General features: G+C 42.8%; 1 protein-coding gene across 1 annotated transcript in view; it reads right to left on the bottom strand.

Moving 5' to 3' along the window:
• The window catches only part of Col4a4 (collagen type IV alpha 4 chain), a 112,939-nt gene that overhangs the window by 11,949 nt on the left and 88,712 nt on the right, over positions 1-12,278 (bottom strand). Inside the window, exons 38-43 of the mRNA XM_055616421.1 lie at positions 8,231-8,302; positions 6,706-6,834; positions 6,500-6,613; positions 4,765-4,920; positions 2,516-2,623; positions 1,446-1,454 (exon numbers count right to left, since the gene is read on the bottom strand). Coding sequence (XP_055472396.1) covers positions 1,446-1,454; positions 2,516-2,623; positions 4,765-4,920; positions 6,500-6,613; positions 6,706-6,834; positions 8,231-8,302 — 588 coding nt within the window. The remainder of the gene's footprint in view (positions 1-1,445; positions 1,455-2,515; positions 2,624-4,764; positions 4,921-6,499; positions 6,614-6,705; positions 6,835-8,230; positions 8,303-12,278) is intronic.

Genomic DNA, 12,278 nt, shown 5'->3' with positions numbered 1-12,278 from the left:
TCTCCTGTTTTCCCAGGATAAGCTGGACCTTTCCAAGAAGAGGGCAAGTTGAGAGAGCTCGGCTGGTTTGTTTGTTTGTTTTGTTATTCTTTAAGGTAGCATCTCACTAAACTGTAGAGCCCATGATAATTTCCATCAAACAACCTTCCTGCCTCGGTCTACCAAGTGCTCATCTTATAGAGGTGAGACTCCTCTCCTGTTCTAGCTGGACTCTATGTGAGGATTGTGATATTATCTTTAAATGAATTCCAGCTTATCACACACAGAAGGCAGACACAAAAACCCATTCAACATCCAACTTTAGTTTTAAATTATGAGTATTTAAAATAATATGATTTTTTAATATTTTTGTTGTGTTTTCCTTTACCTTTTAATAACGTAGAAGCTGAGAGAAAAAGGGATAAACGGGCTCTTATAAAATCCCTAGAGATAATGTATGAGGGTAATTTTCTGTAGAGCAATAACAAATACCTCGAAAGAAAAAAAAATGCACATCTTCACAATTTCCTTGTTTTTTCTCTTTTTTGTTTTCTGGGGTGGGTTTATGATTTTCTTTTAATTTTATGTGTATGGGTGCTTGGTTGCATGTATGTATGTGAATTGTATGCATGTCTGGTGCCTGTGGAGGCCAGAAAGGGCATCATATCCCCTGGAAATGGAGTTACAGAAGATTGTGAGATGCTCTGTGGGTGCTGGGATTCGAACCCTAGTCTTCTAGAACAGCAGCCTGTGCTCTTAGCTCCTGAGCTCTCTCTGCCGCCCCTTTTTGGTGGATTTTTGAGAAAAGATCTCAGTCTACAGCCCAGGCTAGCCTAGAAGACATGGCAAATGCTCTTGCCTTAGCTTCCCAATGCTGGGATTACATGTGTGAACCAACACACATGTCTGTTTTTTCCTCTTTTGGGAACATTTTTTTAAATTCTTTTTTTTTAATGCCAGATACAAAATCACACATTCCTTTGGCATGACAGAGTATTATGTGAACATTATATTTTTAGCATACAAATAAATTTGTTCTTGAAAATGGACATATGCCTCTCACAAGGTACAAGTTCCATCTTTTAGTAATGTTGGTGCTACTCACTGTGGATATGTTATATATGTTCAGATTGTCGGAATCATAAAATGAGCTACACTATCATGCCCTGTGGCATCCCACAGTGAGGGCACTTACACATACAGCCTGACCTGAACTTCTGTGAGCGGAACGCCTATCTCACTTTGAAAACCTGTAATGAGGGTCATCACCAGGATGCTAATATGAGGTTTCTATCACTGCAATGAAGAAGCCAACGCATTAAAACCTTTTATGACTCCAGAAACTCCACTTACAAAAAAAAAAAAAAAGCAGCAGTTTTAACTCACAAACACAGTGGGCAGGGCAAATGCAGAAATGGCCAGCAAACAGAGTCAAGGGAAATTATCCATTCCGCAGTAACTCTTACCTCTGCAGCCTGAGGAGATCCGTTGCCGAAATGCAAAACCAGGCGACATTTTTCACGTGGTGGAAAGAAAATTTAAATTTGTGAGTGAGGACAAAAGTGAAACCGGTGGCTGAGAACGTAAATAATGCTTTGAGGGAGCATCACTGACAAGCAGAGTGACAACGCTATATTTACAAAAAGAGTTTGTGTCGCTGTGATCGATGGGAGCAGCTACGATTCTGTACTAATGGAGTTTTCATCTTCACAAGGACTTGAAATGAAGTTCTCTCGGGAAATGGACAATTCTAGTCGATTTTCTATGGTGAATTGTCCCGAATGAGTGTGTATAGGAATTGTGACTCTTGCAGGCTTCTGAAAATTCTGCATTAATTTGTCATGTTTTATAGGTTATATGCACAGAAAGAAAGCAAGAAGAATCCAAGTATCAACCTTCTGTCTTGTTGAACCATGACCCTCGATGAAGTAATGTGCAATATTTGTACCTTAGATTACAGTGCCATAAACATTGCAAAACAATGTGAATTATCACTACGTATCTATGATACTGTTTGGGGATCTTTAAAGACATTATTTCCTGTAACCTTACACACATATGTCTGTTTGCCCTTTCTCTTCCCAATTCATCCTTATGGTTAAAAAAATATATTAACTACATAATTACATCAAATAGTCTCTCATCCAACAGGAACAAATGTGCTTTTCAGAAAATAGACAAGACATCTATGGAAATTTGAGGACAATAAGTAAGCCAACAATCTTAACAGTAGTCAAATCCTCCTCTGTCTCATGGGTGAAAAACAAACAGATATTTATATAAATAATATATGTGAGGATGTGAGGCCAGCTCTTAATTCTTCAGCATGTTTGTATGGATAGTTTATCAGATGTGAGATTTGATGAGGCAGTCTGAAACAAAACACTCCTTAGGTCAGAAGTGCTTAACTCATAAGTATGCCACAATGGCTTCTAAACAGTGATCCTCATAGTAACTGCTTAGAGGGAGGCTGTATAGACATGGCTTATGGGTGGACATGGATGGATATATATGGACATGGTCACCAGGAGCTTACCTGGAGGGCCTGTTGGCCCTTTTCTGCCTTTAGGGCCAGGTAATCCCTTTTCTCCAGGTTCTCCAGGAAGACCAGGTGGCCCTGGAGGCCCTGGGAATCCCATTGGTCCTAAAGGAAAGATAAGGATGAAGGCATTGAAAGTGGCATCACATTGTCTAGAACTGGTTGAGTAGAATAGTTTTAAGTTCTGCTCCAAAAGAGAGCAGGACGGAGCCAATGGGAGGGAGGAGCTTTGCCTGGAAACCTGAGAACTGCCTCTACAAAAAAGCCCCAGGGGCCAATGAGAAGGCATATCAAGCTGAAAGTATACAAAAATATGCAAAGCCCTGTATTCTGAATATTCGCTGAGGACATCAAAGCATTGTAACTGTGTGGAAAGGAAGGAGAGGTGCCTGAAGTAAGTTGTTTGCATGGCTGGAGGTCCCACCACCATCTTCTTCTACATCTTAGAGTCAGGCCCACCCATAGCATCCTCTCCTTGTTGGTCCATGTAGATGCTATTCAAATTTGAGTACCCTCTAGCCTGCAGTAGATGTCCAGTACATAGCTGTAGATTATAGGACTCCCTATCCTTGTGACAGAAAAGCATGAACTGGCTGGTGTGCTTCCTAGAATGGGAGTGAGGCAGGAAGCACAGATAGCGCTTTCACTAATATTTAATTTAAAAACATATTACAATTATGTGTGTGTTAGAGAGAGAGAGAGATGGGGCAGGTATAGAGGTCATAGAACACTTTGGTGAAGTCACTTCTCTATTTCCAGGGATTCAGCTGAGTTCATCATGCTTGTACAGCAAGCGCTTTTGCAGGCACTGAACCATCAGCCTCACATACCACTATTTCTAATGTCCCTGCCCTTAGCTAGGTCACTGTGACTAAGTTGGCATGCTATATCCCTAGCTCTAAAGCTGATGTCCAGCTGAAGATGCATGCTGCAGACACGTCAGCTTCATGGCATGTCTGGTGGCACTTCCGTCTGATTCTGTACATGTAAGTTACAGCATCACCGTGGGCTTTATAGATTTTATAAAATATTTCATAGCTGATAAAGAGGTTGCTGCATGCTGTTGCATAGATGTGCGCTACACAACCCCACAGATAGCCTTTGTACCGTGGCTGTCACAGCCTTGGGATAATTTTGGTTTCCCCTCTGCCTTAATCTTTTGCTGTGTTTCATACTCAATTCAGAACTCAGGCGTAAGGTGCTAATTACTGGGTCTTTTTCTGGAAATGTCAGAGGTGGGATTTTGGAACCCAGACCTCTTTCTTATAAAATAAGGAAGTTGAGAACAAATACCCGTTAGTCTCTTTTCAACAAAAATGTTCCAGGAATGCTCCAGGAAGCTACTTTCCAAGCTAAGTATGTCTAGTGAGCACATGAAATGTGATCAGTCCATACTGGTCTGGGCTGGAATAAGAGTGATACCCACTGAGTTTCAGTGGCTGGCAGGGGGAGGGGAGTACTCGAGGGAGGCACAGCAATATCTTCGTGGTAATTTTAGGCTGATTATATATTTAAAACAATAATATTGTAACACATTTTATTGGATAAAGTACAAGAGTTAATTCTGCTTGTTTCTTTCAAAAAAATATCTAATGGGAAGATGGGCATTTTGAGACCTGGTCCTAGTCTATAGCTCAAGCTGTCCTGAAATGTACTATTCAGCCAGCCCAAGCTTGTCTTGGACACAGAAATTCTTATGTATCAGCCTTCCATATGTTGGGATTATATACATGAGCTACCATGCCTGCCTAGTTTCACTTCTTAAATGTGGCTTCTTCGTTTTTAAATCATACATACAAGGGTCCCTATATTTCTCTTGCTTGGTTCTGGTCCAGAGGGTACATACTTTTCCTTTCCTAGCATAGTTACTTATATAGTTACTTATAAGACAGGTCTCATGTACCCTAGGCTCGCCTCAAACTCACAATATAGCAGAAAAATATTACAAACTCCAGATCTTCCTGCTTCTACCTCGCAAGTGCTGAAATAACGAGAGAACACACCATCCAGTCTATGAGACGCTGGGCATCAAAACCGAGGGCATTCTACCAACCCCAGCCTTTCCAGTGTCTTTCTTTTGATTTTTATTCAAACTCGAGGACTTTTTAGAGGAAGCCAGGACATTTTAGAAATGGCCTCATTGTTTCCACAAGAAATAGGAATGGCATCACTTTATCCCAGATTCTTAAAATAAGATAAGGAAAAAAAATCTACACACATGACAGAAAGAATACCAGCATTCATACCTTTCTGTCCATCTTTTCCGTCACATCCTGGGGCACCCTGACAGCCTGGAGGGCCTGGTGGGCCCGGGGAGCCAGGTGGTCCTGGCAAACCACAGTCACCTGGATCCCCTTTCAGAAGGTCAACATTCCCAGGGGGACCTGGAGGCCCAGGTACTCCTGATGCAGGGAGGAGGCAAAAACATTCTTTCAGTCAAAGACAAAAGTGAATACTGGTGGTTTTAGGGTTTCTCAAGGAAAGAAATATCATGATTTGCAAACAGCGTATGTAGAGAATCAGAAGCACAAAGAAATCAACAGTATCAGAAGTGAAATACAAACTGTGGGCTACAGGGTCCAAGGTCAGAAAAGTTAGGTTAGTAACTATTAAACTAAAAAGACTTATACTAGACCCCTTTCCCTTCGGAACCATTTGGAAAATACTAGCTAATGGTTTGTATCTTCAACCATTTCATTATTTTAACAAGATGGATGGATGGGTGGGTGGGTGGATGGATGGATGGATGGATGGATGGATGGATGAGTGGGGGGTGAGGAAGAGCATGTGATTGGGTGGTTAATTGGATGGTTAGCCAGGTGAGTGTGTGGATGGATGAATGTATGGCTGGGTGAGTGAGTAAATAGATGGATGGATGGATGGATGGATGGATGGATGGATGGATGGATGGATGGTTGGATTGATAGATGAGTGGATGGATGAATGAGTGGATAGCTAAGTGGGTGGGTGTATGAATGGATGAATGGATGGGTGGATGAATGGGTGGGTGGATGGATGAGTGTGTGCCTGGGTGGATGAGTGAGTGGTGAATGGATAGATAGATGAATAGGTGGGTGGATAAATGCATGGTTGAATGAATGGACGGGTATGTGGGTTGAAGCTTTGATGGATGAATGGGTGGGTAGATAAGTAGATGGGTGGATGAAGTTTTAAGAAAATATAGTTGATGAGAAATGAATGTTCCCTCAAAATTATAATTTTATGTTGAAAGAAATATCTATATATAGGAGTGAGCTGACCCCGACTCTACTTCCACTTAATTTCTGTGCTTCCTGGCACAGTTTTTTTTTATTGCTTTCATTTTCTCTATACAATCCCACCCTTACTAAATTTCTAAAAAACATCTAAGAAGGCAGGTCTGTGTCTCCTTATGAGGTTTATGAGCCAGTCTGTATGTGGCTATCCATAAGGAAGAATCCATCACTAAACCATGCTCTTCACCTGACTCTTCGACCAACCTAGTCCACCACCACTTCTTTTAGCTATTAATAACTTCCAGAATCTTGCCCTGCCAGAGGCCATCCTTGTGAAGCAGTGAGAGGCAGCAGGTGCTACTGACAGCCTATGTGCAGACTTTCTAGGTACATGACAGGCATGGGTCCTGTCCCTCTGGGCCAGTTGACGGGTGCTAAAAAACAAGGAGGACACAACTCTTTCCTAGTGAGCTCTTAGGACAGGCAGTTTCAATCTAGTGATCAGAAATGCTTGTTCCACCTCTGTACCTGGACAGCAGGAGCCTGATGAAGTTGATAAAGAAGAATGGGAGAGCTGTTTTCTGTTTCTGGTCCTAGGAAATACTGCTAACTATACTGCCTGTCTGGGTGCATCTTACTCATCCAGCTTCTAAGTTGTTAGAGCAGCTTTGGCACTTCTCTGTGAGACGCTACAGACATATCTAGCTTGTAGCTTCTAAGGAAGAGACTACTTTCTTGGCCATCCTCAGCCATGATGCCATCATACCTCTTGGGCCATCAGGGCCAGGAAGTCCCAAGTCTCCAGGTGGACCTGGATAAGGAATGCCACCCTTAGCAGCTCTTCCTGGGGCCCCTGCGGGGCCAGGTGGTCCTGGTCTCCCTGTGGAAGCACAGGTTCCTGTGTTAGCCTCATCATATCTAAAACGTATCAAATTAGCTCTTGAGGAAATATCAAAGTATGCTGCTTCTTACCTGGAGGTCCTGGGAAGCCCTTTTCTCCAGGAAAGCCCGGGGGAGAAATCCCTGGGCTCCCAGGGTCACCTCTCTCTCCTTTTAGCCCAGGCATTCCCATTGGCCCACGTGGACCCATTTCAAACAAACCTTAATGAGAAAAACAGCATCAGTATTGCAGTCTTCTCCTTGTTTGTACCTGACACAGCGCCTAAAAAGAACCCAGCAAGAGTGTGGCAGAGAAAGTGAATGGTTCTGCAGAGACCAAACTCCTGCTTCAATGATGTTCAATCCGTTAAGTCTCCATTTCTTTCTTATGACTCATTGCAATGACCAACCACAGGTTTGTTTTTTTGGGGGAGAGGGGAGAAATTATGTCCCGGATTTTAAGAACCATTATTTTAGGGACTGTTTCAAAAGGCAAAAATAAAGGCTATGACAGTATAACTGTCAACAAACTGCCTAGAAATCTGAGTGGAGACTGGTCTGCCATATGAACTACTGTATGGTAGAGCTTCCCATTGATAAGGGAGAGGCTATCTTTGGTTTCCTCTAAGAGTCACTTACATACTTAACCAGATCAATTGAAAGAGCTACCAAACAAATTTTAAGTGACCTAAGTTACTCTAATTTACTTTTTTTTTTTTTTTTACTAAGAACAACAACAACAACAACAACAACAAAAAATCCATAAAATTCATAAAGGTTCCAGCTCTCCCCAACTACAGAGTAACACTTAGCTGTAAAATCTCTTTTCTAACCATTATTCAAATTCACAAGTTGGGTTCAACTACCATGTCTGATTGCAGGTCTTTTGTAATGAGAGAATAATACAATAGAGATTTTTAAATGGAACAGGCTAAAACGCGGTGTTTGAAGATTAACCTGCCTGTGATATCAAGAATAACAGCAGGTTGGGTGCCGCGGTGAAGAGCACTTGCCACTCTTCCAGAAGACCCAGGTTTGATCCGTAGCACCCACGTACTAAAACTCATAAATAACTGCCTATCACGCCAGCTCCAAAGAGAGCCAACACCTCTGGCCTTTCCCAGCACCCGTGCTCACATGCACATATCCCCACATAGACACTGAAAGGGTTAAAAATAAAACTTAAAAAAAAAACTAATAGGAAGTTATTCAAGTAATTTTTCTCGACAGGCACAGTAAAAGAATGCCAGCACTACTAATTAAATGATCTTGGGTGTGCTAGCCATTGGCATACTTAAAACAAGGCGATATACATTTTAAAAAATAACAAAACTATTTGTTTTCCGTAACATCTTGCAATCCGGTCCCATTTTAGCAAGGACTCAGACAGACCTAAGCAATAAAAAGAAAAGTAGTATTAACTGCCACTCCTCTGCATCAAGTTTTCTTAAATATCCCTTTTATATAAGCCATCCACAGAACTGGAAATAGTTCCAACACTGTCTATATCCTATGTTATTCTTTTGGATTCACCCCCCAATTCTTGTGACATGAAAAATACTGGGGAAAGGTTCAATTTCATCTCTGGGTCCACTGATCAAAGTTTGATCCGTCTTACCTGAGGCACCTTTTGCTCCTTTCTCACCTTTCAGACCGTGTAACCCATTCAGGCCAGGAGACCCGGGGGGCCCTGAAACACAACACAGACTCTGTGTCCCAAAGGTTAGACCAGCTGTCCATTCCTAGTCTGGCTACAGTTGCATGCCTATGCCAGGGGAGAGTGAGTCAAAGGAAGGAAAGTTGACAGATATCACTGTCTGGAGGTCATCATAGGGGTTAGGAATCCAGCCTGAGAGTTTTTCAGCACATTCATTTGGTGAAGATTTTCTGACAAGATGATGTAACAAATATATTTCTTTGGCTTGATCTGTAACTATCTCATGATGGGAGATTGTCTAGAATTGCCACATTTGGGCGCAGGAAGTGACCTTTGATTTTGGTGATGCTAAATCTTTGTAGACAGAGATGGAGATTGGAGGACCGGAAATCCAAGCCTGCTGCTTCCCAGTTTGAGTTTCCCCTTTCCAGCAGGGTGTGCTGGTCCTAATGCCTTCCAGATGTAGCCATGGTAACAAAGCGAAACAACAGGACTATTCCTGCTGCGGTGTGTTGGGACTACCTGTTCCCCTTGTTTTGCACTAAGCACTGTTCCACTCTGGAAAACAGACCTGTGGGTCAAGCTCAGCGGTAGCTATTAATTTGTAGCTAGTTCTTTCAGAAGAGTCCCGCTACCTTCTGACAGTAAAATGAACAGACTTTGCGGTGACCTCTAAAGTCAAACCCGGCCTCTGAAGCCAGACCTTACGCTTCCGCCGATGTTGGTACACATGGGAGCGGACTAACCAAAAGGCTCTAGAGTGCTCTAAACAGGAAGCCCCCAGCCTGGCTTTACTTACGCTGCCATCAAATGCCTCCAGTGGGAATTGCTCCTTGAGGTTTTCCATCAGAAGATGATGGATTGTGCTTAACTTTTTCAAGTGAGCGTTTGGGTACACGCTCTTGGGTCCCTCTTGGGTACAGAGCCCAGGCACATGGGGTCCCACTGTGTCTTCTTGTCCCACTGTGTGATTCTAGGATGCACGTGTTTCTCAGCCTTTGGCCAAACCCAATGACTTTCCGAGTTCATCACGGGACTTTCTATCCAGGGCTTGTTCTTTTTCACCCAGAGGTAAGCTCTCCTCCACACAGCTCACTACTCACTCAGACTGGCATTCAATCTGTTTGTGACAACAACACGATCATCTTATGTGATCAAACACATGGAGAGTGGTCCCTGAAGTACCCAACGGGAGCCTGACTAGGGCTCCTGGATGAATCAGGCCATAAAACAATCATGTCTTTGGGCCTCTGCCTCCCTGAATCAAGGGTGAATCAGAGCCCAAAACCAGGCTAAGACTAGCCAGTCTTTCTATCCCCACACTGAACATATTCCCTATACCTCATGAGTATTGAACATACTTGTTGACTCAATGAGTGAATTACAAAATGTGAAGAAAGGAGAGAGAGGGTTGAAGAGTTGGGGAGAAAGTGAAAGAATACACTGCAGTTTCTGCTCAAAGTCCACATTTTTCTCTAATCCATTTGTACAACAACTATAATTCAGAGAAGTCTGAGTCATCTACCACCTATGGGTAAACAAGCTGAGGGCTAATTATCCTTTGTTCTGAGAATCATTATTGGAGAATGGCAGAGTTATTGGCTCCATCCTATTTATCATCAGCCCTTGAAATAGACAACTGTTGTTCTCCTTTTAGGATCTCAAATTTAGATTGATTCAAATGAGCCATATTTTTTTGTACTGAAGGGGGGGGAAGGGCATGTGTCCTTATCTTCCCTTAATCTCTTATTTTCTAACCACTTTTCACAGTCCTGGCTTAGTTTATTTTCCAATCCTCTTTCCTATTTTATGAGCCAGTATTTCAAGTTTGCACCAAAAGAACACAACGACCTTCCTCATCTGCCAATATCTGGATATTTATTGCAATCTATCTAAAATGATAATAAATTTTTGAGACCATTTTGCTATTTCTATGTCTTTTGATCTCGAGTGTTAGCCACCAAGATTGATGGCTTGGGGACTTGGCTAAAGGAGGTCTGCCCTAGCCTCTGCCAGCTCTCCATTGTCACATCAACACATCCTGGGCTGCCACAGCCCAGCCCCTTGCCATTGTTGAACTGGCCGACCCTTGTATGACCCAATGTTATCTCTCTAAATTGAATGCAGCTACATCTGGGCAGGGTTTTAAGCATAATTTTCCCCTTTTACTAAAAGCTTTTATCAGTCCCATCTCTAAATCAGAAAGTTGTTCATGCATAAAATATATACAGAGCAGATGAAGGGCAATTAGGCTAACAAAGCACATTCCTGGGTAATGAGGAATTTTTATTCACCTCTCTGGTCGTCCTTCTGTTTAACAACCACCATTCAAGGCTGCACCCGGCTGCACTCAGGGACCAGCCTGCTTGCTCTTCCTTCAGTCAGTGAGTCTAACCTCTGCCCCAGCACACTGTGCCCTCCTCCGTGCTAGACATCCCACTCTTGCTGACAGGTTATATTTTTGTTCTGAAGTCAGAAAAAAAAATGCTACTCTATACTCCCAGGACACTGGTAAGGTTTACGTGTTAATAGGGTGGCCAATGTGCCACTGTTTGACTGGAATGTTTACCACTGGAAATTCCACATCCTATGACAGTCTCAAGCAAAAGGAGGCAGCTGGCCACCCTGACGTTGATGTTGATGGGGAAGAGAAATCTTCACAACTATAAACAAAGGTTGAAAACCCTTGAGAACTCTTCTCAGGAAAAGATTCCAAAGCGAGATTTAAGCTAGCAAATGTATGAGTACCCACTGAAAGGATAAAGATGGCTTTCTAATGCACACAGCTCCATCTCCCAAGAGTGTATCTCATGACAAGTACTGAAGAGACAATGGGAAGCAAGAAAGACATAATCCCTGACCTGACAGGACAAAGAAGCAATGACATCTAGGTTGATAAGTGCTGGGGTGGGAGACAGGAGAATAATGCAGTTACAGAAAAGGGGGTAGGGGTGAAATGGGGGGCCCTGTTTGTCATGGCTCTATGATGGAAGGCATTTTCTTCCTCATAAAAGACATTTCAAACTAGCCGGGCTGGGAAGATGTTTCCATTAGTGAAGTACATGCCATACAAGCATGAAAGCCTGAGTTTTGATCTCCAGCACTCACATTAGAGAGAGAGAAAAGGATCTAACAGATATCTGTGACCCCAGCAGTGTGGGAACTGAGACAGGCAGATCCCTGTAGCTCACTGGCCAACTACTCTAGCCCAACCAGGGGGCTCCAGGTTCTGTATGTGTCCCATTAGTTTATATTGTTGTTTGTTTGTTTTGCTTTGTTGTCAACTTGATACAAACTAGGTCATCTGGGAAGAACTTCAATTGAGAGTAAAAGACCCTGCCTAAAAAAAAAAAGGTGGAATTCAATTCAGGAAGGCATTGACCTCAGGCCTCCACACATGCCCAGAGGCACAAGTGTGCACATATGGACAAGTATGCACACATTCCCCTCTACAAACACAAATGTGAACCATTTTAACAGCCACTAGCCCAGATACCCAATCCACGTATAGTACAGTCACCCAACAGGTAACCCTCAGGAGGTTTCCATCCTCCACATCTTGTGTGGATGTACAACTTTTTGGTGAGTACATGTTCTTAGAGGCAAAAAGCAAGCAACCAAGGCCCTTGTAGCCTGTGTGTAAGTTAAAGTTTAATTCTGGCTGGACCCAAGCAGCATTCAAAAATCCATACAGTCTGTATGAGCAAACACATCTGAGTTCAGCAGCTGGTTTGTTCAAACAAGAGTTGGTCTCCCTACCTTACTCAAAACATACTTCAAATATTTAGTTTCTAGGTTCAAAGGGTTTCTGCTGGATCCGGCTTCGTTTTTATATCTGCATGATAAACTGAAACAATGGATGTATCCTGTGATGTTTTGAGTTTTAACAATGTATCCCACTGTTTTGTTTTGATCTGTTTGGCTGGATCACTTGTTGTGCCGTGTGCAGTGAAACAGCGTCCCCCAGTGGTAGCCAAATGGCACTGCAGCAGGGGTGCGCGCAGAGAGT

Source organism: Psammomys obesus, unplaced genomic scaffold, assembly GCF_907164565.1.
Source record: "Psammomys obesus unplaced genomic scaffold, mPsaObe1.curated_primary_1811, whole genome shotgun sequence".
NCBI lineage: Eukaryota > Metazoa > Chordata > Mammalia > Rodentia > Muridae > Psammomys > Psammomys obesus.
This window is presented reverse-complemented; position numbering and strand designations above follow the sequence as displayed.